Source organism: Pituophis catenifer, unplaced genomic scaffold (genome assembly GCF_029215685.1).
Source record: "Pituophis catenifer annectens isolate HBS135680 unplaced genomic scaffold, rPitCat1.0.hap2 SCAF_11, whole genome shotgun sequence".
In the NCBI taxonomy this organism is placed as follows: Eukaryota; Metazoa; Chordata; class Lepidosauria; order Squamata; family Colubridae; genus Pituophis; species Pituophis catenifer.
The window spans coordinates 27,857,531-27,881,605 of NW_027256891.1; the positions used below are offsets into that span (position 1 = coordinate 27,857,531).

Consider the following 24,075-nt stretch of genomic DNA (forward strand, 5'->3'; position numbering starts at 1 on the left):
CCAGCTCAGCAGCCAAAGGGGAAGGCAGATCAGGGCATACTGTCAAAGAGCCAAAGGGAGATTTGGGGCTTGGGGCAAAATGGCTTGGCCTTGGCCCCAGTGTGGGGCTAAGAGCAGTTTCTCATCACTGGTACAACTAATTAGGTGTCATGGAGCTATAAGAGGGGAGGGGAGGGGAGGAGAGGAGCCCCCCAGTCTCACCTGCAGTCGCTGGCCCTCTTGGCCCCCTGGGTCAGCAGCGTCATGGCTCTTGGAGGGGACCCCAGACCCCAGACTGGCTGATCCATCTTGCTGGCAAGCAGGAAGCAAGCTCAGCTCATAGCACTCCTGGATGTCTGGGAGACAGACCGAAAGACGCCTTGAGAGGCCAGCTGAGAAGACCCTCCTGCCCTGCCCCCTGGCAGAGGAGCCTTTCCCCCCTCAAAGAACCTCTAAGCATCCTGGGACACCATTCAGGCAGGCTGTGTCTCTGAAGGAGACGCAATCAGATTTCCCAGGAACTTCTTCAGACCAGCAGCAAGCAAGCCCCGAGGCTGATGCCCCCCTCCCAATGCATCCTCTCCCTCCCCAGGATGGGAAGAGCGGACCCTCCCAAATGCCACTCCCAGGGGTTGCCATTCCTCCCTGCAGCCCCTCAGCAGAATCCAGGCATGTGGTCCTCTAACAGAGTGGTTGAAGGGAGAACTGGCTACCGGCCATCCCTGCAGGGCTACAGGCTCACCCTCCTGGCTGAGAGAGCCAGGCAGGAGGAGCCAGGTGAGTCTCACCTGCTGAGCGAAAAAAACAGCTCTGCTCCGCAGAGAACCTGGAGCTTAGCCGGCAGGGGGAGCAAACATGGCCCCTGGGAAGGGTCTCCAGCGCCCCCAGACTCAGCTGCCCAGAGGCTGCAGAATGTCCTCCGAAGAGACTGCTATCTTTGTGGGATGCAGCTCTGAGGAGGCCTGAACATCAAACCCAATCCCCTGCCAAGCAGCTGCTCTGGTTTAAGGGAGCCTGTGCCCAGGTGCACCCCCAGGAGGGGCACAGCCTGCGCGCTCGGCTGTTGCCAGCCACCCTTACCCAGCAGGGCCTGGAAAAGCTCGCTCTGAAATACACGGGTCACTTTCTCGATCGAGGCTCGCAGGGGCTGTTCCGCCGGGGACTGCAGAATCCGCTGATAGCGGGCCAGGATTGCCACAGCTCGCTGGGTGTCTGCAAGGCAAGAGCAAAGCTTAAGGGAGGCGGGGGGGGTGGAGGGATGTATCCAGCAACCCCTCCCCTCCCCAGGATACACAGCTCCTCTTTGCACAGGCAGGTTCCTGCGGCAGGCAGAGGACAGTTCCTTGTCTCTCCATGTTTTCTAACAGGGATCAGGAATCCAGGATCCACATTCACACAATCTAGGCAAGGAGGAATCCAGAACCAGGAATTTTTGCCCCATGGAGAGTCCGGCCGTGCCAATGCCAAAGAGCAGCTCTGGCGGTTCCAGAGGCCCCAGCTAGATGGGGGCCAGTCTAGAGGGGAGGTTTGTCTAAACAGAACTGGTTCTCCACATGGAAGAAACCTCCTTTGGAGTGACCCCAAGTTCTCTCGGGGATTGGAAGTGCTGCCAGCTTCAGCTGTGCTTCCATGAAAGCAGCCTTCCATTGCTTGAAAGATTCCTGGCCCTCATCCTTGCCTTCTTCCCCCATGCAACCCTCTCTCAGCATTTCATTCTGAGAAGGGCGAGGATGAGCCCCAGAAGGTGAGCTATATACCTGCACCACCGCCTGGTCTCCCTGGTTAGCAAGAGGACCTCCCCCCACACCCCCAGGCTCAGGGAGTTCCCACTCTGAAGCTCTCAATAAGTCCAGAGGGAGCCCAGCATCTCTGCCGGTCTAGGAAGGGGCCCACCCGACCCCTCACCCAAGGGGCCCCTATATCAGGGATCCCCAACCTTTCGGACCTCGGGAACCAACAAATTCATAATTTTAAATCCCACAGACCACTTATATGATCTGTCTAATGACCGGTTGGGTGGGTGGGGGTAGCTAGGGGGTCATGTGACTGGGCGGAAGTGGCCAACTCAATGTCACCCACATCTAGAGGCACCTCGGCCAGCCTGTACTCACCTCTCCCCTCCCAGCCACTCCTTGCCTCCCCACCCGGGCTCTTTAGGTTCCCAACAGGAAGCAATTATTGGAGCTAAGCAGCCACCGCGAGAAAGAGTTGGAAAAACAACTGGCTCAGTTCAAATTAGATCTGGCCGAGGAGGAGGCTCAGCAGAAGCACCTCACTGAGGACTAGGAGCATAGGCTTTCCAAGCAGAGGGAAGACCTGCGGGAGTGCAAGGCCAGGTACCGGCACCTGGAGGCTCAGTGGGCTGATATAGTCAACCAGTTCCAGGCCATGATGCTGTTCCCCTGGAACAAGGCCCTCCAGCTCTCCGCCACCAGCAGCACTTCCCTCCAGCCTTCACCCAAAGCCCTGTGCCAGGAGGCTGAAGCAGACCTGTCGGAATTTCTGCCCCCTCAAACCTGCACAAAAAGACCCCGAAGGGGGAGACTCTCTGCAGCAACACAAACGTTCATTGCACGTATCTGTCCCAGGGGCCGTAGTTTGAGGACCCCTGATTTAGTGCAATATAAAAAATGCAAATAATTTTTCTGAGGATCACCAAAATTTTCTCACAGACCACCAGTTGGTGACCACTGCCCTAGATGTTCTCTGTGCACCTCTAGACCTACAAGACTCCCAGCAATGCGCCCTAGGCTGGGTGCTCTGTAAATGGGCCCCCAAACAATTCAGGGAAATAGGTAGCCAGTGTTTTCTATTTCAGGTCCATCCCTTGGAGACACTCTTGGCTCAGGACCACCTTCAGGGCTCAAAGTTAGAAGGCATCCCAGGGCCGAAGGAAAAGGTAATAAGCTTTTGAAAAGAAAGGGTGAATTCATAAGGACTAGAAGCACAACTTTCCTACAGCCTGGGGGGGGGGGAGCTGACTGCAGACCCTCTAGCAGGGCCAATCTCGGGGGGAAAGGAGCAAAGGCCCGGGCGGTGGCGGGCCACACGGGCGGCATCTCCCGGGAGATGGGATCGCCAGGGCTCCGACTCCCCTCCCAGCCCCGCTCGCGGAGCTCCGGTTGCTGCCTGGAGCGCCTCCGGAACTCCTGCTTGGAAGTCCCCTCCCCCCCTCCGGCAAAGAGGAGAAAGTTCCTGCCCGGCCGGTCCGAGTCCCGCGCCCGGAAAGGCCCCCGCAAGGGAGGGGAGGGGAGGGGAGGGGAGGGGGTCCCAGCGGCCCAGAAGCTCCTCCCGAGCAGCCCCGGATCGCGCTGGCCCCGCGGGACTCAGCCCCCCGCCCCTCCCCCCAGGCCGGCGCCCCTTACCCTGGCGGCTGCTCATCGGGCCGGGCTGCGCGTCCCCCGGAGGAAGGCGGGCGGGGGCTGGCCGGAGGAAGGGCGGGAAGAGCGGCGGCGAAGGGGCCGCCTCCAACTTTCTGAGCGGGCGGACTGGCCGCTGGCCGACCGGGAAGCGGGATCCAGGCGCTCGGCAACCGCTCCCCCTCTCGAGCCTGAGGACTAGAAACGCCGCAGTGACAACAGTCCCGGGGGGATCTGACACCCAAAGCCGCCCGAAGGCCCGCAGGAGGCGAGGCGGATTGAGGCGAGGGGTCTCTGGGCCCCCCCGGGAGGGTCGCCCAAACTTTTCTCTTCAGGTCTCCCGGCTCCAGCCCTCGGCCCCGCCCCCTCCCCCGGGATCAACAGCTGGCTTGCCAGCATTCCTCACGTGTCTCAGCGCGGGCGGAGACACGGGTCGGGGCTGTCCGTGAGGACGGCGTTTAGAGGGAAGCTGCGCAGCCGAAAGGCAGCTCTGTGGCTCCCAGGGCACCGTTTCCAGAGCTGAAGGTTCCCTGAGACGCTTCCGTCGCTTAGAAAGTTTGAATGGCAGATCTCTCCCCCCCCCCCCACCCCGAACGCCTCGGCTGAACTTGGACTCAACTTCCCGGCCGTTTGCGGGTGTTCAGAGGACGCCCCCCTCCCCCCTCAACTGGGGACTCTTCAGTCACCTCCCAGCGAAAAGGGGACACTTTCCAGGAAATAATCCGCCTGAGGGGCGAGATGCCTCCATCATAGGGGGGGAAGTCGTGTCTGTGGGGCTCTTCTGCCCTCACTGACCCCCCTCCTCACATTTCTCACATATTGAGAATAGAAAACTCAAAGAGGTTTGTTTTCTGTCCAGGAGAAGAGAAAGCAGCCTGGGACAGCGGCTCCATCAGAAGTCCATTGTGGGAGGCTGGCAAAGCTCCCCCCTCAGTCCCCAGCAAGTCCCTGTTTCCAAACAGCAGAAGGCCTCCCCCCAAAGGGGCTCTGGACGGCCGGCCCACCCCTCACTGGGCACAGCAGAAGATTCCCTCCCTGGAAAGAAACAGCCACTCATTCCATGCAGGAGCAGGAAGCAATCACAGGTGGGGTGCAGAAGAGGCCTCTCCTTCAGAGCCCCCCCCCAAAATTAAACCACTCCAGAATCCTACATTTAAATGAACACCAAAGGGCCAAACACTTAGGAGGTTCACTGTGAGCCAATCAGGTGCTTTGGGGGTTCTGCTGCAGCTCCTAAAGGGCTACTGGGCCCCCCAAGACACTTAACTGCCTTCCACCCTCCCATCCCCGCCCCCCCCCCCCGCCCCCCCATAGAAGAAATCAGGCCAGGCATTTTGTCAAACATTTATATTTATAGCAAAAATAGGCATTTCTCTCTTCCCCACACAATGGTTTGTTCCCACCCCCCAAAACATTTACACAGTAAACAAGTCAGCTGCTGCCACATGTCCTGCATCAGGTGCCCCCTCCCCCCAGCCTCCTTTGCCAGTTGCCCCCCTTGTTAGCCATCGACCCCCCCCCCCTCCGGTTGCAAAGTTCTTCCACCGTCTACCTGGCGGACGTCTTGCAGCAGCCTGGCCCTTTCAACGAGAGCCTGCCCAGCACCCAAACTCACTCCTTGGAGCAAGAGAAGCAGGACCCCCCGAGCAGCCACAGGAGGGGGGAGTGCCAGGAGAAAAGCCGAGGCAGGCTGGGTATCTGCACCGTGGGGCAGGGAAGCGCAAGGGGCAAGAGAGGGGGTGTCAGCCAAGGGCCACAGCATGGAAGGCAGCCGTGAGGGAGGACAGCACATTTGCAAGGGGGGGGGCTTTGGATATGAGGAGGGGGGACAGGATAAGAGCCCTGCCTGGCAAATTTGGCTTCTGAGGACCATTTGGATGAAAGGTTGAGGGTGAGCTGTCACTAGAAGTGCTAGGGACCCTTCCCTCCTGTTGCCCTTCCCCCACTCCCAGTGCAAGATGAAGCCAGCAGAAAGCACCCCTCTTTTCTCTCCAGAAACCCCAGTCCAAGATGGCAGACCCCTTCCCAGCCATCCCAGGACGGCTGGGTGTACTCGATGAGCAGCAGGAATGGCACGAGACAAGGGAGCCCCCTCCCCAATACTGTAACGGAGACTAAACATCGTCGCTAGAGTTGACTGGGAAAGAAAGAGGAATGACGTCCTTCCCACACCTCAAGTCCATAGAAGCCACGTCCCTGTGGCTCCCTTCTGTCCACGAGGCTCTTGGCCTGTAGATGAGCAGAAGCACAGCCAGCCGCCCACCAGCCCTGTGGCTTCAGCGGGCAGGCCTGTTTTCGCCCGGAGGGAAGACCCTGCTCTTCACATCTTGAAGGGAAAGGAGAAGGTATCAAGTAAACACGGGGAGGGGCCACTGCCGGAGCCCAGGAGCCCGAGTCCAGGCGGGCCCCGTGGCCTAGGAGACCATGTAGTGCGTGATGGCACGGAGGGCATAGAGCAGCTCTGCCTGCAGCCGGGCCTCCAGGATCAGCAGATTCACGTGGACCTGTTGGGGGCAAAGAGGAGATCGAGCCCAGCCTCAAGACGCCCGAGGCCCTCCCGCACCACCCAGAGGTCAGGCCTGAGAAGCTCCAGAGTCCCACCACGGCTTGGTTGAGTGGAAGACGGGCAGGGCAGCCCCCTAAAATGGGCAGAAGCACCAGCACACAATGAGTGCCGGGGGTGGAGCAAAGTGTATGTTTGAACTGCTTTAAAAAAGGATGAGGCCAAAATCTCCCACGAAAGGGCTGCTGCTGGAAAACGTGCCCAGAAGGGGAGCCCTCAAATGCAGCCTCAGCAGAAAGCAGCCCTGGAGAAGCTTCTCCCACCACTGATCCCCCGTCATCCATGCTGCCAACCACAGCCACGTAAGTGTGCTTTGCACAAAGGATTCGTCTGTTTCGTCTCTGTCCCCCCCACCCCCACCCCAATCGAAATTGACTGGAGGATTGTGGGTTCCAGCCCGGCCAGGATTTCCTCCTTTCTCCCCTCAGCTCCACATACACAGCCCACCTTTTCACTGTGCTTGAACTGCTTCCAGAAGCGCTCAAACATCTGGGGATCCATCTTCTCCGGAGAACAAGTCACAGTTTTGATGTACAGCTTGAGGATCCGTTCCAGGAGATGGTTGACCTCTGCATAGTCATAATCATCGTATCTGGAAGGGGAGAGGGAATTTAGCACCAAAACAGATCCCCCATTCATCTTGAACAAGGCTGATGGGCAGGAAGTCCTGACTGACGGGAATTCTCCGGCCAATTTTTAAAAGGCAATAGCAAAACGTTGACAAAGATCAAAGGGAGGGAATTCTGCCCAAGATCCCCGTCTCCATTCAGCCACCCAACGGTTCTTCATCTAAAGCCGCGCTCCTTCCCTGAGTCAGCTGCGCTGCTTTGGCCCTGCAAGAGGGTCCCAGAAGGGGAGGAGCAGCACCTGATGCCAAACATGCAGTGGACGTAGTTCCAGATGCCCCGCTTGAAGCTGGCGTGTTCGCAGCCCTGCCGCTTGGCCATCGAGCAGCTGTGAAGGCCGTCCACCTTACGGAACTTTTCGTCCAGCAGGTACCCGATGTCGGAGTACAACCGATTCACCAGCGAGAAGCCGTGGTCTTCCCAGGAATAATCCTGCCCGGATTAGAAAGAGGATGGCTCGATGAGGGAACGCTAAAGGGGGCCAAGGTCAGCAGCCCCACCCCCCAGGCAAGGGGGAGGCAGAAGGCCAGCCAAGATCCTGGGCACTGCCAGGTTTGTCCCACCTGAACACGGAAGATTTGGGGCTGGTCCTCGTTGCACTGTGCAAACTCCTGGTAGCCGAAGCTGGGATCCAGGACGTAGCAGGAAAGGTCTGCGGCCCCCAAGAATTCCCCATCGAAGCCTAGAAGACAGACCCATTCAGCAAAGGGGCTTTCCCGGAGAGGAGGCAGAAGGGAGGCCTGCACGCAAGCAGGAGGAGAGATGGCGTCCCAGCTGCTCTCAAGGGCCCCTGCTTGGCCATCAGCACCGAGACTCAGTGCCCTTCCCAACCCTGCCAGGACGCTCCGGGCAAGGCCCTCCACAGCCTCTCCTCCAGGGAGGCTGGCAGGCGGCCTTACCTTCTTCCCGCTGGGCAGGCAGCCTCAGCTCCTCTCGGGCCTCACTGCCCACCTGCAGCCGGTGGACACGCTCCCGAAGAGACTCCAGCTCCACGCAGGAATCCAAGGACTGCAGAGGGGGAGGAACGCGACTGAGGGGGTCCTTCCTCTGGGTCTAGAAAGGGCATTCCGCCATGCCCTGAAACTGGGGCCTGGTACCCTACACCCGCGCCCCCCATGCCCCCCAGGGAGCCGAGGCACGCACCCCGCTTGCGGTTCAAATGCAGCAGCTCCTGGCTGCAGCCGTTGCCCACGTCACAAAAGCAGACGCTCCCCGGGAGGCCCAGCTTCAGGGAGCCCCGTCCCTCCGGGCCGAGGTCCTGCTCACAGCCACAGCCGAAAGCAAAGCTGGCCAGGGCGTGGTAGTGGGCGAGGAGCACAACGGCATGGACCAGCTCTGCCAGCGACCAGCTCTGCTCACTGATCTTCAGCAGCTTCTGGAGGGAGTGGGGGCAGAAAACAAGCAAGCTGTGACTCCCCCCCCCCCGAGCCACCCACTCCCCCTCATGCTTGCTCCAAGGCGCAAGTGGCCCCAAGCGGCATCACCCAAGCAGAGCGCCAGTTGCCAAAGAGGCTCTTCTTGGGGGGAACCAAGCAATCAGAAACCAGGAAGGAACGCTGCCTTCCTAAATCATGGCTTGCAACTTCAGCCCAGGCCTAGGCCTGTTCCCCGCCCCCCGACACAAGGAAGACCCTCAACTGCATCTCCCGATGGGCCATGGATGCCAGGAGCTCCTGCCAGGGGACCACTGCCCCGGGGGCTTCCGGTAGGAGCTCCTGGGCAGAAACTCTATCACTGAAACATTACATTTCCCCTCCTTACTTACTCCACAGGCGTTTTTTGAGGGGGGGGGGAGGGGAGGGAGGACCAGTTCAGGCATTCTTAAAGCGTGTGCCAACCCCAAGGGAGCCTTTTGGGATGGAAGGATTTGAGGTGTGGGAGGGGGTCCTTTGCAGGTCACCGATGGGGTGGGAGAGGGGTGCTACGTGTGCTCCTCCCACCCATCGGCTATACCATGCGGGGGGGGGCAGGCTTGGTGACCCCAGCAGCATCCAAACTGCCACAGGGGAGAGAAACGCTGCCCCCTCCCCTCCCAGGGCCCCAAGCGTGCCCCCTCCTCAAATCCGATCTACTACCTCAATATGCTCCTTGCAGACAAGCCAGGGCCGGTGGGCCAGGACCTTGTTGATCTCACTGAGCCGGCGGAGTTTGGGGGGGATGCAGTCCAGCCCTCTCAGCCACAGGGGGTCTCCGCCCACCCGCAGGAACTGCAGCACATGAAGGTTCACCAGGTAGTGACACCGATGCCGGGCAGCTGCCTGCAAGAGCCATGCAGGGCGCTCAGATCAGTGGGGAAGACTCCCCCCCAAGACAGAGACCCACCCAGGGCTCCCAACCCAGAGAATCGTCCCCCTCCTCCCGATCCCTGCCTGGCACAGTCTCCATCAGACACACACCCCTTCTGCTTTGGGGGTGGGGGAAGACTCTGCAGGTTCTCTTCTGGGGTCCTGCAGGGGACAAGGGCCGGTCTCTCCCCTTGAGAAGGATGGACTTTGTGATTTCACACAGCAGCTGCAGCTCCCACACAGCCCTTGTTCTGTTTTGAGTGGCAAGGGGGTCAAGAAGGGGATGGGGGCTGGCGGGGGGGGGGGGGGCTCAGCAGTGAAGCAAGCAGACGGAGTGGCAAGCAGGCGACCTCACACACACACACCCCAAGGCCAGCAGGCTCTGGCAGTGCCACAAACAGCCGCTCGCCGGGAGGGCCCCCCGCGGTCCAGGTGCACAGGGCTCTCTCTCTCTCCCTCTCACCATGATGGCGATGAAGTGGCGACAGTCGAAGGGCAACGGCCCGTCCATGTGCAGCAGGTAGTGTTGCATGCGGAGGAAGCTGTCCAGGTAATGCGGGTGGTAGCCCATCTGCTGGGTGATGGCCTCGATCCGGCCCCTGCTGGCCAAGGCCTTCACGAAGAGCAGCTGGGGGGGCCTGTCCTTGTCGCTGGTGGTCATCTTGGCCAGCTGGACAGGGAAGGGCGGAAAAGCAGACCGTGGGGCAAACTCGGCATTGGGCAGTCAGCGGGGGAGGGCTAGAAGAAGAGCCAGTCTCCGCAATTCACAAAGTCCCCCCCTCCTTGAGTACCAAAAGCACCTGAGGCCACCCAAGGGCAGGGAAGAAACACCTGGCTGGGCAGAGCAGGGCGGGGGCTGCGCCTTTCTGCTCCGGGTATATTTTTGGCCAGGAGATCGTGGGGGTGGGGGTGGGGGTGGGGGTGGGGAGTCACATCTGGATCCGAGGGAAAGCAGGACATGCAGCCGGTACAGTCAGGCTTTGCACTAAGTTCTTATGCCTGCTTTGGTGGGAGACAGGCAGGTCTCCACCTGCGTTTTAAAATCCCAGGTAAGCCTCTTGTCAGCAGAGGTGAATTTCACTAGTCATGGTCTCTGCCCTCTTCGCATGATGGAAGCTTCTTCCTGCCCTGCCTTCAAAAAACAACCCCCAAATTGAGATTTTTTAAAGCCCACCCTCAAGACAGATCCAGAGGAAACGCTGCCCTTTGCCAAATCTGCGGCTGAATCCCCTTCCCCAGGTGGGCCTCAGAGGCAGTCACTCCTCTCTCCCCCCCCCCGGCCAGCCCCACCAGGAAAGCAAGGGGGCTCCTGGGAGCAGAAGTGGCCCCTGGAAGGAGGGAGCAGCTCAAAGAAAGCAAGGGGTCTCTAGGCTCCACGTCCCCCTTCCAGGCAGGGGCCAGGCCCAGAACCCCCAGCCCAAGAAAACAGGAGAAGAGCAAGCCTCCTTCAGACCCAGCGTAACCTCCAGGGTGGCCTCAAGAGCACCCAGGATCCATCCAGGAACACCCAAAGAGACAGGGACCATCCCAGGGCCCACCCACCTGGGGGGAGAGGGAGATGGAGTGGGAAACTCTTCCCTGCCACAGGCCAACCAAGCTGCCTTTTCCAGGAAGACCCCAGAGCTGAAATTAAAGCAGCCTCAGAAAAGGGGAGGGGAACCCCAAGAAGCGTCCCTCCCCATAACTGAGGAGCTGCCCCAGACCTGCCAAGGGTCCCGTCAAGGGCCTCAGCCCTGGGCGTCTTTGCAAAGACAGAGGTGGTCAGGGGAGGCAGTGGGGAAACCCCATCTCCAGGCCCCCTCCCCAAGCAAAAGCAGAGGCACCATTGTAGTGCCAGCCTGAAGGCGAAGAGACGGGGGGGGGGCTCCACCACTGACAAGCCCCCGGGAGCCCCTAAGGAGCCTCTCTCCTCCTTTCAGGATGGGCACTCACAAGCATTTGGAAAGAGGCGGACTGGGGGGGGGGCAGAGCCTGCTCTCCTGCCCACCTCTGCAACTGGCACTCTTCAGGGTCAAAGGGGGGGGGATGAACCCGAGAGCCGCATCCCGAACAGCCGCAGGGGAGGCAGACAAAGAAGCGGGCCCGGGGAAGCGGGACAAGGCCCGGGAGGGGGCAGGGAAAGCGACCCTCGCCCCCTCCCCAAAACAGGAAGCCCGTCGAACCGGAGGGACCTGGAGGAACACGCCCCCTGCCCACGGAGCAGCCAAGGCGGCGGCAATAGCTGGACCGCTCCGCTCCCCTCCCCCCCCCCCCGCGGTCCCGGTCCATTGTCTCTCCCGGCCGGTCCCAGATGCGGCAGCCGGCGAGACGCAGCGCCCCCTGGCGGCGCGACCGCCGAACCGCAAAAGGAGAAGGAGAAAAACAAGTTTGATTGGCAGCGCGGGGGGGGGGGCGGTCGGTCCAGCGGCGGTTCGGGCTGGCAGCGCCGGCATCCCCGCCTCCGCCGCCCGGGCAGGAGGACGCGGGGCCGGGGCGAGGGAGACGCGGGCGAGGCTGCCTCTGCCACCGCGGGCACCGATCGCCTCCGGCCGGGCGCTGCAGGGCTGCCGCGGCGGGGTCTGCGGGGCTCCTTTACCTGCAGCCTCTGGCACGGCTTTCCGCGGGGGGGCTCCGCGCTCGGGGGGCAGAGGATCATTTTCGCCGCCGCCACCGGACCTGCCGCCGCCGCCGAGGGGAGGCTGGAGGCGCGGGCAGCCCAGCCGGAGTCGGGGCGCGAGGGGGCGTGCCCACCGCCCGGCCCCGTTCATACACCGCAGCGGGGGCGGGGCCGGTGGGTCTGCCGGCCAATCGAGGGCGGGGGGCGGGGCCGGGTGCCGGCGGAGGGCGGGGCCATGGGGGGCCGAGTGGAAAATTCCCTGCCCGTCAAGCGCCCGGGCCCCGCCCCCTGAGAGCAAAGGGGCGTGGCCAATGATCCAGCGTGGTGTCCCTTGACAGCTCTTAAAGGAGCCGCGTCCTGTTTTCGCGCGGAGGTCGGTCCGGCTGAAGAAAGGCTCGACTGAAGCCCCCCATAATGTGGCTGGAAACCCTTCGGGCCCTCCAGCCAGCCGCTTCCCTCCCTTTTCTTGGGGGTTGCAGCGAAGATGGCAAAGTGAGTAATGCGCGGCTGGTTGGTCACGGCCACCTAACCAGGGCAGGCTGAGCCCCCACATCTGGACGATTCTAAACTTCCACTCAGGATTTATCTGAAGCGCCCGGTTCATTTATGGGGAATCGCCCAGTTATCTGCGTGAGCGCCGGCCTGAAAGCTCCATCCAAGCCGGGTTGCACCAAGGAATCGAGGCCGGCCCGGGATCTGCTCGTGCCCGGCCTGTGCAAAGCAGGGCACCCCCATGCAAGTCTCTTTTGCCACCCCCCCCTTAGCAGCTTTTGTGGCTGTGCAAAATGTGTGCAAGGACTAAGGCGGCTTCCTCGCCTTTTGATGCCAGAGCAGTGACTAGAGGAGGGGACCCCTAAGCGTTTCCCTGCCCCTGGGTCCCCCTGGAAGGAAGGCCGGACGTGCCTCCCCAGGCCCACCCCAAGCGCTCCGGTGTTGTCTTGCCCTCCACGCGCAGGCGAGACCCCCAAAAGGGAGCGCCGGTGTTTGAACACTTCAAAGGCTCCTTTCCATTCCGATTTTTTTAAAATGTACCTCCAAAGCTCCTTCCTTGCCCTCTGGGGTGCCCTCTTCCGCCTCTACTTTTCCTAGCCATTGGCTTCCAGGAGAGACAAACGCCCCTCGGGTGCCCCGCTGGCTTTGCCAAGTTTCCAGGGGCTACACAAAGCTCATGGCTCGTAGCCGTGGAGGCTGGGGCCGTTCCAGGAGGCCTTCCCCTTGGCCCTCTGCGGCTGTGCCAAAGCAGCCGGGGCAACCCTCAGGGCAAGAAGCCAGCCGCCCGCTAATGTCCACCTTGCCCCCACACCCCACCACCCCCGCACTGTTTCTGGAGCCGGGGCTGGCAAATCCCGTTTCTGCTGCAGCTTCTCTTCAGAGCCTCCAATCAGGAGCCTCCCTGGTGACATCAGCCTCGAAAGGACCGCATCATCCTCATCACTCGTCCCGAATGTGAACCAGACCGGCAGACAATGCAGCTGGAAGCGAGGCCGGCTGATGGAAAGGGGGCTGGGGACTAAGGGCCACGGGCACTTTTATTGGGGCGCCAAGTCAGCCCCGTGGAGGGGCGGCGGTTGGAGCTTCCCCGGGGTCTCTTTCCAGGGTCAGCGATGCTTTTCCTTCTCCTTCCGGATGGCCTCCAGTCTCGCCTTGGTGGCGGCGGCCGTTTTGCGCGGCAATCCCTCCTCGTCTAGACCGCTGGCCATGCTCCCTCCGGACTTCCCAGAGCTTTTTGCCTGGAGGGGGAGGCACAGGGCCGGATTTAGATGAAAAGAGGCCCTAGGCTATTCCACTTATGATGGCCCTTTCACCTATAGTGAAACTGTTATTTTAATTTTGCTAACAATTTGAATGTAGGCCCCTCTTGATCTTGAGGCCCTAGGCTGAAGCCTAGTTAGCCTATAGGAAAATCCGGCCCTGGGGAGGTAGCACAGATCACTGGGACTTCCAGTTAGGAGGAGGGCGGGGGGGGTTGGGGCAGTGTGGTGTCCAGAGCTGTCCCACTGCTCAGGAGACCCTACCCCGTTTCAGACAAATGCCTGTCCAATGTTCAGCAGAGCAGAGGAAGGAAGGAAAGCAGAAGGAGGCGAATCCTGGACCCATCTCGCTAAGGGGAACCAGGCAGGGGTGAAATCCAGCAGGTTCTGACAGGTTCTGGAGAACCGGTAGTGGAAATTTTGAGCAGTTCAGAAAACCAGCAAATACCACCTCTGTGTGGCCCCAGAGTGGGGTGGGAATGGGGATTTTGCAATATTCTTCCCCTGCCACGCCCACCAAGCCACGCCCACAGAACTGGTAGTAAAATAATTTGGATTTCATCACTGGATCCAGGGGTCTGGCTGAGAACAAGAGGGGAGCCTTACCACCACCTGATTGGCCATGTAGGACAGGAGAGCTTCCATGGTTGGGGGCTTCTTCCCATCCTGGTTCTTGAGTATCTTCAGGCGGCTTTTTTCAAGGAACTCACACTGGTTTCGAAGGGTATCTAAGGGAGAGGAGAGGCTCTGTGGTTCTTCTGGCATTGCCAGGGGAGGCAGGGGTGAAATCCAGCAGGTTCTGACAGGTTCTGGAGAGCCGGTAGTGGAAATTTTGAGCAGTTTGGAGAACCGGCAAATGCCACCTCTGGCTGGCCCCAGAGTGGGGTGGGAATGGAGATTTTGCAATATCCTTCCCCCAGGAGTGGGGACGGAATGGGGATTTTGCAGTATCCTTCCTCTGCCACGCCCACCAAGCCACGACCACTACGACCACCAAGCTATGCCCATAGAACCGGTAGTAAAAAAAATTGGATTTCACCACTGGGCAGAGGTGACCAGGATCAGGTAGCAGTTCCAGTTAATAAGCTGTTGCGTCATTAGTAGAAATAGTAACTGTTTGCCAGGCAGATCATTCTGATCCTCCATAATTCAGGGGGGCTGGGAGGAGAGGAAGGAGGCCCAGAGGGCATGGCTCCCACTTACTCCCCCCCCCCCGCCCACAATCCAAGGTCTCTCTCTAAAACTTCACAGATGCCCCTTGGATCCAGAGCTGCCACCTCTTTCCCCCTTCTGGCAACCCCAAACCAGCCCAGTTGCCACTCCTTCATTGGGTGCCAATATCAGGGGTAGCAGCAGTGCCTCCGCTTCATTTTGGGGGGGGAAGATCTGTCAGGCTCATGTCGGTGAGACCCCTCCCCTTCTTCCTCACCTGGCACCTCTGACCAGTTCTTCCCACCCTCCTACCCACTCCCGAGGGTGTCTCTTTGGAAGGAAAATGCTTCCGGAGACCCACCCTGGGCCAAGGTTCCCTACCCAGCAAATCCTGTGGAGGAGACTTGATGAGAGGCTGGAAGGCTCGATAGCTGTGTTCATTTTTGGTCCCTGCAGTGAAGGAGAAGAGAAGCCCACCTTAGTTGCTGTAATCCTGCCAAAGCCTTGGGAGATGAGTGGTGGGTGCTTTGGCCTGCAAAGATGCCAGGGCACAATGGCTGGGTATCAATGCCCAATACTGAGATGGTGCAAGTGGCAATCGGACATGGTCCAAACATGAGCCCCCAAATTGTGGCATAAAGCATCTGGCTAACATGCAGAGCCCCCCTTGGGCCCAGTCCCCAATTAATGGCCTACTAACAAGGGAAGATACCTCCACTGTGGACTGAGACAGGCAGCAGGTGGAAGCGGAGAAGGTAGTTGCGGAGAAGACCCCAGGGAGATATGGAGCATCCACCTCTGACTGACTTTCCAAAATGTTTGGAACACAAGCAGGACTGAGGCTCTGGGGTGGGCTGTTCCCTGCACCCATCTACCCACCCACCTGTGGCGCCACGCTCCACTTTGCAAACGTAGTAGGTCCCCCGTGCAGTGAGGAACTTGCTGGCGTTGTCTTCTGGGAACTTGACCAGAAAAATCAGCTTCAGGGTGCCGTTCTCTTCACACAAGTCGATGGAGTCTGAGAAGGAACTGCAGAAGTCAGGAAGCAGGATTCCCCGCCCCCCAAAGAATGAATGACTTTGCCCCTCAACCATCCTTCCTTAGATGCTTCAGGGTTTCAGCTTCGCAGGAGAAGGGCCCTGTGCCTCATCCTCACCTCCAGGATGACCTGATCATTTTGCCCAGCAGAAGGAAGCCACGCAGCCCCTTCGTCTACGGGTTGATTCAAGTGTTGGATTCAGGAGTAAATTGATGATCCTGAAGGACCTGCCCCTTGGGGACCAGGCCAGAAACTTCAATGAATTTTCACTTGTGGATTATTGTGCTACGGGTGTTCTGTGTGTCTCTATTGGTTTATTCTCATTACTGATGTATTCTTCTGTTGCTTTTAACGTTAGCTACCCAAACTGGGTGAGCAAACGAGCAAGGTTGTGTGCACAGAGGGCCCACCTGGCTGCGGGACTCAGACTTTCATCTGGCCAGAATCCACACCTCAACATTATTGTTCTAGCAGGCCCAAAGCCATGTCACTTCCTCTCCATTTCTGAAGTCATCCTCTTCCTGGCCCACCTCAAAGCCCAGCACTCTTATCCAAAAGCTAGGGGCCTTCCTTCCAGAATCCCTCTCTTCCCAACTGGTGGTGGAGACCATTGTCCTTCCAGACGAGGAGCCAATGCCCTGAGACAATCACCATGCAACGCACTGCACATTCCAGTCCAGTACCCACCAAGCCTGACCACCAGCCACGCTCCCTCCTGACCCACTTCCTTGCCAGTCTCCCAATGATGGGGACATTTCCCTGCCTTAGCCCTGGGAAGCCCAGGTCCTTCTCACCTGTCCTGTGCAATCCCACCTTATCACGCAGGTAATGGGTTAGAAGCAAAACGGAGCAATTGATATTAGCCAGGAATTGCCGGTTGTCTGAAAGGAGAGGAGCCGTGGTCACCACTGAGCAATGCCATGCTTTCCCACTGCAGAAGGGTGGCTTCTACTGTCCTGCCCTGGGAAACATCAACAGCTCTGGGCCTGACTGACCACCTGAGCCTCCCTCACGAGGAAGAGGAAGGCCGAAGAGGCAAGGATACGCGGCTGGAGAGGGAGAAGGAGCAGCTTTCCCTTCTGGCTGTTGCCCTTCTCAATCCTTCTGAGGGGCTCCAAAGCTGCCCGTCGAAGGAGCAGCCTGGAGGTCTCAGTGCTTGGTTCCTGAATCTCGGGCGTCCCTGATCCAGGCTTCTTCGTGGTCTGACTCTTCTGGCATTGGCATAAGGGCCCGGGGGCGGTTTCCCTTGGCTGGATGCATCCAAGATGGGACAGCCATCATTCAGGGTTGCTTCAACTGACTTGGGTCCCAAAGTTTATTTGTCCGTATAATTAACCTTCTGCCTCGTCTTTGGAACAACAAACACCTTAATTCTGGATGAGTGAGGATTGTGTGCCTAATAAAAGACGCCTTTAAAAGGAGCATGAAGTGGGGTTGCACCTGCCATGACAATACCTGTCTGTCCCTGTGAACGCCCAGTTTCTGGGAGGAGGGGCACACATTTGGAGGTCTGCTCCTGGCCCTAAGGAGTCCCAAGAGACCCTGCCTCAGCTTCTCCTCTAGTTTGATAAAGGGGCCCAAGCCCTCCCTCCCGCCTGTCCACTCCATGGTCCTTCTCGGTTCACCTTTCCTTACCTCCATGCTTGATGATGATGAACATACCCAGCTGTCTCGGGCATGGCTGGCAAGTTCCTCGGAGTTGGGCAGCCTTGGAGCTATTGTGACATGTCATAATGAACAGCTCTGTGAGGCAAGCGGGCAGGCATGGCACCCTGACCGTGGTTTCCTCAATCATAGTTTGCGGAATCGGCCACAATAGGTTGGTTCCTGCATTGCATTAGCTAAGCCGTCATACGGTTTGGCTGGTTTGATGGGGAGCTGAGCCAAACAGCTGCAGTTTATAAACCAGGTGTGTTGGGCAAATGGTACCAATTGTAGTTGACTCAGTAAATAATAACCAAACCAGCAAAATCAGGTCAGCACCTTTAATGAAGACACGTTCCAGGGCTTTAGCTTTGAGAGCAGCACGAATATCGATGGGAATCCGGTAATTAAGAATTTGGGGAGCAGAAGCAGCGAAGTGACCAGGGCCTTGGGATGCAGCAGCTCAGCCATCGAATTAGGACCCAGGTTGCCAGGGGTTGGGATCCAACCGGACCCCTGGAAGGCACAGACGAAGGAGGCCGAGGGCCTTTTTATTTGAGTACAGGACACGCAACCTCTCAGTCAGCAGCAAGAAAGCAGGAGTAGTCAGTGGGAAGTCAAGGCCGCCTGGGTGGGATGACATGGCTGAAGAAAAATCCAACGCCAGACACCCCCCCCCCACCTCCCTGCAGAAGAACACCGGCCCCATAAGACACGGGAGGTGGAGGCAATGGGCACTACAGGGATGCCCATGTAGAAGGGAAAAGCTCGCCCAGAGGTCAGCTTAGGCGCTTGCAGGACATTCTTTCAGCAGGGCCACCTTGTGCTATTCCTTTCCTGACGGAATTCTCTTCCATCCCATTACAAGCAGGTGGGGGGGACCTTTGGGGCCCTGGAGGCAGGGCTCCCTCCCTCCACGCGGGCTCCCTGTGCAAACTCAGGTGGTGAGCGCTGCAGGATCTGGGCTGGCCTTGGGAGGAGGGTCTGGCAATGGGTCAGGCGGCCCCCCACTCTTGGCTGTGGGCTCGCTGCTTGCAGACAGGTAGCCCCCGCTGGGCAGCAGCTCCGTGATGGCGCAGATGTCCTCATAATAGTTGGGCTTGAAGGTCTCCACCACGTCTTTGGAGACTCCAGCCCATTCCTGACAGAGAAAGGACAGGTTGGAAAGACACCCGCCTTCCCCACCCCCCACCCCAAAGCTAAGACAGAGGCCCTTCTCTCCCCAGGCGCCTGGTTTCCTTCCTGGACTGAGGCCCTCTCCTTTTGTGAGCAGCCTGCCTGCAGACAAGCGGAGCCCAGCCTGAGCTGCGGTGGCCCTCCCAGGCCGCCTTCTCCGGCAGAAAATCACCTGGATTTTTCCGGGAGGCTGAAGCTGAGTCATGTCCCGTAAGCTTTGCTGGACTTACTGAGAAATTGCCTTGATATGCAGTGAAGAGATCCTCAAACTTCTTGCTGGGGTTCGGGATTCTGGGCATCAGGACCACCCACACTCTGTTGGTGAGGAGATGGGATGGGGCCCAGAGGCGTTTTACCTCCAGCCCTGCCTCAAGGAGCCCACCAGAGTGAGAGGAGTAAGAGGAGGTGGAGAACAGGGACATTTCTCTCTCTCTCTCTCTCCCTCCCTCCCTCTCTCCAGAGCTCTGGGGCAAGATGCCTCGATCCCCCCCCTACAGTTCCAACCTGGAAGCCCCTCCCCCACAGCCCTGCTCACCTCTCCATCCGCAGCAAGGCCAGGAGCAGCAGTATCAGAATGAGGAAGGAGCCCAACGGAATCACAATGGTCTTTATTGAAGTCAGCAAAGAGGGGGACATATCTTCTGCAAAGGAGGAAGCCAGGTGAGGGTCTCAGAGAAGCAGCTCGGCTGCCTCCATCTCTCCATCTGTAGCCAGGAAGGTGTTCCATCGCCACAGACTCGCACCAAAGCAAACAGATTATCTTCTCCTGGAGCTCTGCCAGAGTGAAGATGAGGCGTTCTCCCACATCACCTGAAGTTTGACAAACTTTTGACTGTCCAACCACCTGTCCAAGACAGTCCAAAATTTCCAAGAGTGGGGCAGCTGGGACCCAGCAGCACTGTGCCCATGGAGGGGAGGAAAAACCCAGCCAGGACTTGTGTATTCCCCATTTGAGTTTGCCTCACCTGGGAATGATGCTCCCCTGTGATGGCCTTTCAGATAGCCTATTGCAGTGGTGGGTTGCTACCGGTTCTCCCTGGTTCTTGCGAACCAGTAGTGGAAATTTTGAGTAGTTTGGAGAACTGGTAAATACCACCTCTGCCTGGCCCCGCCCCCATCTATTCTCTGCCTCCCGAGTCCCAGCTGATCGGCTAGAAGGAAAAAATCAGGGCTCACTTGACAAAGAAGAGAAAAAAAACAACAAGACACCTTAGCTTTAAATTGAGAAGCCAAGAAGCCTCCCAACTGATGGGCTAGAACCGATCCGCTCCTTGTCAACCGCTCGGTGGTGGTAGACTGGCAATTGAGGCCAAGCTGCCTGAAAGCGGCTTCCAATGCTCTCGGTGGTGGCAGAGTGGCAAAAAACTGTTTAAACTCTTGCTTCCGCACTTCAAAGGGCAGCCCTACAGCTGATCAGCGGTAAAAGGCCGTGTGGTGGTAGACCGGTGCGCTCCAAAAACAAATGGGTAGACCGGTACGGCTCTGCAGGCAGTTAAAAGCCTGGTAGACCAGTACCTCTGCTAAATCCTAAAGAATTGTTTGTCACATGACCATCAAACCACGCCCACAACGTAAGCCACGCCCACAGAACCAGTAGTAAAAAAATGTAGAACCCACCCCTGGCCTATTGCCACAGACCTCTATGCCTTCTGTAACAGTCAACAGGTGGGTTAGACACAGGTGGAAGGGACTGAAGTTTTGAAGGAGCTCTACGGCCCTTTGTGCTGGGCAGTTCCACCCACATCCCACCCATCACGGTTTCTTCACCCAGACCCCTCACTTTATCACGCTTGCCCTCTTTCATCTTGTTCATTGTAATTGACTGTTGTGAGCTGACGAGAGTTGTTGAGAATTGGGTAGCCCTCGGTCTGCTGCGCACACCCAACTGAAGGACAAGAGGTGCCTGTAGACCAGGAGAAGGGTTCCCCACGGCTGCTTCCAGAGGCAGGAGAGGTGCCCAGGAGCAGAGCAGGCTGGATGCTCTTCTTGTTCCCCGTTCTTGACTCTTGGAGGTGGAAACCCCTTCCTGTCCTCCCCGCTCACCTTTTCCCCAGAAGGCAGGCTCGGATTCCTCACTCCAGAGATCTGTGGTTGCACAATTATTGTTCCGTTTACTCTTGACGTAGAAGGTGTAGCGCTTCTCAGGATCCACGCTGGGAATTTGGAATTTCAGGCTATTTACGATGGAGTGTTCCTGGAAAGCAAGGCAAACATTCATATCCTGCCGTGCCTCTAATGGGAGGAAGCCCAGCTCCAGCACCAAAGTTTGTCTCCCGGATGGATGCCCGAAGGCCAGGGGGAGCTTTTAACCAGGACAGAAGCACACAAACAAGCCAGGGGGAGGCTGGGCTCCAAAGGAAAAAGGGAGACGGCTGTTCAATGCCCTTTGGGACTGACTGGGTTCATCCCTCAGCCCTAATGCGGTGGGTTTCTCGGTGACCAGATGTGAGTCCAGCCACTAAGACGTCCACCAGGGCAACATCCCTACCATAAACTCTGTGTCCTTGTTGCTCTTGTATCTGATAACGTGTTCCAAACATTCGGGAATTTTGTAGGGGGTTTTCCAGGTCAGGAGTAGCTGGTGGTTGCTCAGGTTGCTCAAGGTGAGGTTAAAAGGCCTGCCAGGTCTCACTAAGAGAGAATTCAGAGGGAGCCTGACCCACCGGCCTCTTCCCCCACAGGCCAAACCGCCTCCCTGTCGGTCACAGGCCAGCTGCGGACAGCAGAGTCAGAGGCCGACAGAGCCCACCGGCTTCCTAAGAATTGGTATCTTTTCCTTTTTTAAGGAATTTAAACTGCATGTTATGGGGAGGGGGGAAACGACCCACCACAAAATCAGCCACCCAAAAAACAACGGAGAAACTAAGTGTCCTTGTGACCTGCAGCCTCTGGGACCGCCGGAGCCCTCGGCCGCCCGTTTCCCAGCCGTCTTCATTAGCAGGTGAAGCAGAAACCGGGATCGGCCGGAGGGCGAGCCAAGGGAGGAAATGGCCGCTCCTCAAAGCAGTGAGCTCCACTGGGGAAGCTGCTCCTCTCCGCTCCTGAATTACCAACTGCTGCTTTTGAATTCCCCATGCAGGAGCTCATCCCTACCTCTGTTACTCAGACGTAGCTCTTGATGGACAACAGTCTGCCCCTGACTGTCCTTGAGGTGCATTCCCATGGAGTTGAAGAGGTCGTAATTGCTGATGTGGCAGGCCACGTTGAGCCCGTCTTTCTGGATGTAATCTTTGCACTCTGAAGGCTTGCTGAGCTCCTCGAACCTGTGCAGAGGAGAGAAAGCTGCATCCTTTCCGACCGGCAGATGGGAAGCGAAGGGCAACGCAAAAGACCTTCCAGGCGTTCTCCAACCCTGCCACTTCCTAAGGGCCTCTCACCGGCCCTGCCTGGCCTGCTTGGTTTCAGGTAGGCGCTGCTGCCCGCTTGTGGATGAGAAGGTGCCCACGGCCTTTGGCAGGAGGAGCGATTCTGAGGGAGGCCCGGCTCAACAGCGGTAGGAATGCCCCATCCCTGGTATGTGAGGGAGAGCCGGAGGGAGGACCTGGTCAGCTCTACCTTGAGGCAAAAGGGTGAAGGAGGGAGGGAAGCTGAGAAAGGGGGGAGCAGCCCCATGGGCGAAAAGGGCGGAGGGCGCCTACCAGAAGTAGAAAGAGTAGTTGTGAACCGGCTTCTGTTGGCTGCCCCAGTCGCAGATCACGTAATCGCCATTGTGGCAAATGCAATCCACTGTAGGAAGAAAGAGCGGCGGCCCTTACCTCCACCGTGCTCAGCCGGGGCTCCCTCCCACCTGGGCTGGGCTGAGAAGGGGTCCTCTTGTAAGGTAGCCCTGCGAGGCCTCCCACACCCCTATGGAGAGAAGCAGGCAAGGGGGCCAGTACCTTTTGCCTGGGGGCTGCCTGTCGTCGGCTCGCCTGGGGCCACCAGCAGCAAGAGGAGTCCAAGCAGGGTCCCTGGATGGCCCAAAACCCTCATTCTCGGCACAAGAAAGAGCTGCTACTCCAGAACTGCCTGTTCAGAGCGCGCCTCAAAACAGGGGAGATGTGAGATGAAACTTTATCTGTGGCTAAAACGCATCACTTCCGCCGTCACCCATTTCCTGTGGAAAATTTGTGGCGTGAAATCCTGGGGGTGTTGAAGGCGCCAGGGGATTTCCAGAGGTGGCTGAAACCATTGGGAGTCTTTGCCCCCAAGCCAGTGAGGCAGAGTCATCATCCTCCAGAGCAGAAGGCCCTCTGGACTCTTCCCTTCACAGGGCTGTAAGAGGGAAGAGTGGCATTGGAGACCCCTCGCTCGCCCACCCTCCAGCCATGGCAGGACCACCTTCTGGGGGTCGTCTCCTGGAGAATGTCCCGCCCCGTTATTTCCCATGGAAGGAGATGCCCTGGGCTTTGCTTTCGGGGGTGGGGGGGTTGAGCACATCTGGGGAAACCCCATGAGAGCATCTAGAAGAGAACAAGGTAGCCAAAGCTGGAGGGGGGGTTCGGCTTCTTCTCTGGCAGCAAAGCCACCGGCCTGGAAACTTTTAGTGGCTTTAGCCAAAAGATCGGGGATTATTGCTGTGCAGCCAATGACTGCATCTCTAACGATCCACCTGTTAAACTACTGAAGTTTGCAGTAGTTATCGGTCTCATTCGAGACAATGATGAATCCGCATACAGACGGGAGGTTGAACAATTAGCCTCGTGGTGCAACTGGAACAATCTGGAACTGAACACACTCAAAACCATAGAAATGGTGGTAGACTTTAGGAGAAACCCTCCCATACTTCCACCTCTCACAATACTAGACAACACAGTATCAACAGAAGAGACCTTCAAATTTCTAGGTTCTACCATATTGCAAGATCTAAAACAGACACCCAACATCAAAAATGTCATCAAAAAAGCACAACAAAGAATGTTCTTTCTGCGGCAACTCAGGAAGCTCAAACTGCCCAAGGAGCTGCTGATACAGAGGAATGATTGAGTCTGTCATCTGCACCTCCATAACTGTCTGGTTTGGCTCTGCAACCCAACAAGACAGAGACTTCAGAGGATAATTAGAACTGCAGAAAAAACAATGGCTACCAACCTCCCTTCCATGGAGGACCTGTCTACTGCAAGAGTCAAAAAGAGGGCAGTGAAAATATTTACTAGACCCCTCGCATCCTGGACATCAACTGTTTCAACCCCTACCCTCAAAACGACGCTATAGAGCACTGCACACCAGAACAACTAGACACAAGGACAGTTTTTTCCCAAATGCCATCACTCTGCTAAACAAATAATTCCCTCAACACTGTCAAACTAGTTATTAAGTCTGCACTACTATTAATCTTCTCATCTTCTCATCGTTCCTATCACCCATCTCCTCCCACTTATGACTGTATGACTGTAATTTTGTTGCTTGCATCCTTACGATTCATATTGACTGTTTCCCTATGACTATCATTAAGTGTTGTACCTTATGATTCTTGATGAACGTATCTTTTCTTTTATGTACTCTGAGAGTTCATGCACCAAGACAAATTCCTTGTGTGTCCAATCACACTTGGCCAATAAAAAATATTTTTTAAAAAAATTTTTTAAAAAAAATTAAAAACAAAACATAAAACAAATCCATCATCCATTACAAATAAAATAAAAATTCTATTCTATTCTATTCTAAATGCATCAACCGGCCAAGTGACCCAACAGGTGAGGCTCCGACTCCGCCTCGACCTGTTGGACTGCGGGGCGCTGCAGTGACCGAGCTCGGCCTGCAGGGGGAGACGCCGCGCCGTCCTCGGGCATCTCCGTCCGCCCTCGGCAATTTCCGTGCGCGGCGGCGAAAAGGGAGGGCCCCGGCCGGGCGCGTCATCGCTTCCGACCGCCGCGGCGGTGCTCCGCTTTTTGTCCTCCGCGCCCCCCGCAAGCCGCGCGCGATC

General features: G+C 57.8%; 4 protein-coding genes across 4 annotated transcripts in view; all 4 read right to left on the reverse strand.

Moving 5' to 3' along the window:
- Positions 1-3,360, reverse strand: part of DLG3 (discs large MAGUK scaffold protein 3) — a 41,689-nt gene extending 38,329 nt beyond the window's left edge. The window contains exons 1-3 of the mRNA XM_070951825.1: positions 3,345-3,360; positions 1,060-1,191; positions 202-335 (exon numbers count right to left, since the gene is read on the reverse strand). Coding sequence (XP_070807926.1) covers positions 202-335; positions 1,060-1,191; positions 3,345-3,360 — 282 coding nt within the window. The remainder of the gene's footprint in view (positions 1-201; positions 336-1,059; positions 1,192-3,344) is intronic.
- Positions 3,361-4,844: 1,484 nt separating this feature from the next.
- On the reverse strand, positions 4,845-11,516 carry LOC139322621 (sestrin-1-like). The gene is made up of 9 exons (XM_070951775.1): positions 11,388-11,516; positions 9,276-9,482; positions 8,603-8,785; positions 7,672-7,902; positions 7,427-7,535; positions 7,091-7,209; positions 6,769-6,959; positions 6,349-6,493; positions 4,845-5,842 (listed from the first exon to the last, which is right to left on the reverse strand). The coding sequence occupies exons 1-9, from the start codon at positions 11,445-11,447 to the stop codon at positions 5,753-5,755; spliced, it is 1,335 nt and encodes a 444-aa protein (XP_070807876.1). The 5' UTR covers positions 11,448-11,516; the 3' UTR covers positions 4,845-5,752.
- A 1,490-nt stretch (positions 11,517-13,006) lies between these two features.
- Positions 13,007-17,010, reverse strand: CUNHXorf65 (chromosome unknown CXorf65 homolog). Its single transcript, XM_070952050.1, has 6 exons — positions 16,986-17,010; positions 16,145-16,231; positions 15,195-15,329; positions 14,693-14,761; positions 13,766-13,887; positions 13,007-13,138 (listed from the first exon to the last, which is right to left on the reverse strand). Exons 1-6 carry the CDS (start codon positions 17,008-17,010, stop codon positions 13,007-13,009), a joined length of 570 nt encoding a protein of 189 aa, XP_070808151.1.
- A 325-nt stretch (positions 17,011-17,335) lies between these two features.
- IL2RG (interleukin 2 receptor subunit gamma) lies at positions 17,336-24,011 on the reverse strand. The gene is made up of 8 exons (XM_070952021.1): positions 22,049-24,011; positions 21,809-21,896; positions 21,264-21,433; positions 20,659-20,801; positions 20,214-20,364; positions 18,706-18,811; positions 18,401-18,485; positions 17,336-18,135 (listed from the first exon to the last, which is right to left on the reverse strand). The coding sequence occupies exons 1-8, from the start codon at positions 22,140-22,142 to the stop codon at positions 17,932-17,934; spliced, it is 1,041 nt and encodes a 346-aa protein (XP_070808122.1). The 5' UTR covers positions 22,143-24,011; the 3' UTR covers positions 17,336-17,931.
- Positions 24,012-24,075: the final 64 nt, after the last annotated feature.

Excerpts from the sequence above, each read along its gene's own strand:
- LOC139322621 (XM_070951775.1), bottom strand. The coding sequence starts at position 11,447 with ATGATCCTCTGCCCCCCGAGCGCGGAGCCCCCCCGCGGAAAGCCGTGC. Across the intron at positions 9,483-11,387 it reads AGCCGTGCCAGAGGCTGCAG|CTGGCCAAGATGACCACCAG; the intron begins GTAAAGGAGCCC and ends TTCCCTGTCCAG. Across the intron at positions 5,843-6,348 it reads AGTTCAAGCACAGTGAAAAG|GTCCACGTGAATCTGCTGAT; the intron begins GTGGGCTGTGTA and ends TGCCCCCAACAG.
- CUNHXorf65 (XM_070952050.1), bottom strand. The coding sequence starts at position 17,010 with ATGTTCATCATCATCAAGCATGGAG. Across the intron at positions 16,232-16,985 it reads CATCATCATCAAGCATGGAG|ACAACCGGCAATTCCTGGCT; the intron begins GTAAGGAAAGGT and ends CTCTCCTTTCAG. Across the intron at positions 13,888-14,692 it reads TCCTCCACAGGATTTGCTGG|ATACCCTTCGAAACCAGTGT; the intron begins GTAGGGAACCTT and ends CCTCTCCCTTAG.
- IL2RG (XM_070952021.1), bottom strand. The coding sequence starts at position 22,142 with ATGAGGGTTTTGGGCCATCCAGGGACCCTGCTTGGACTCCTCTTGCTG. Across the intron at positions 21,434-21,808 it reads AACTACTCTTTCTACTTCTG|GTTCGAGGAGCTCAGCAAGC; the intron begins GTAGGCGCCCTC and ends TCCTCTGCACAG. Across the intron at positions 20,802-21,263 it reads GCTACGTCTGAGTAACAGAG|TGAGACCTGGCAGGCCTTTT; the intron begins GTAGGGATGAGC and ends ATTCTCTCTTAG.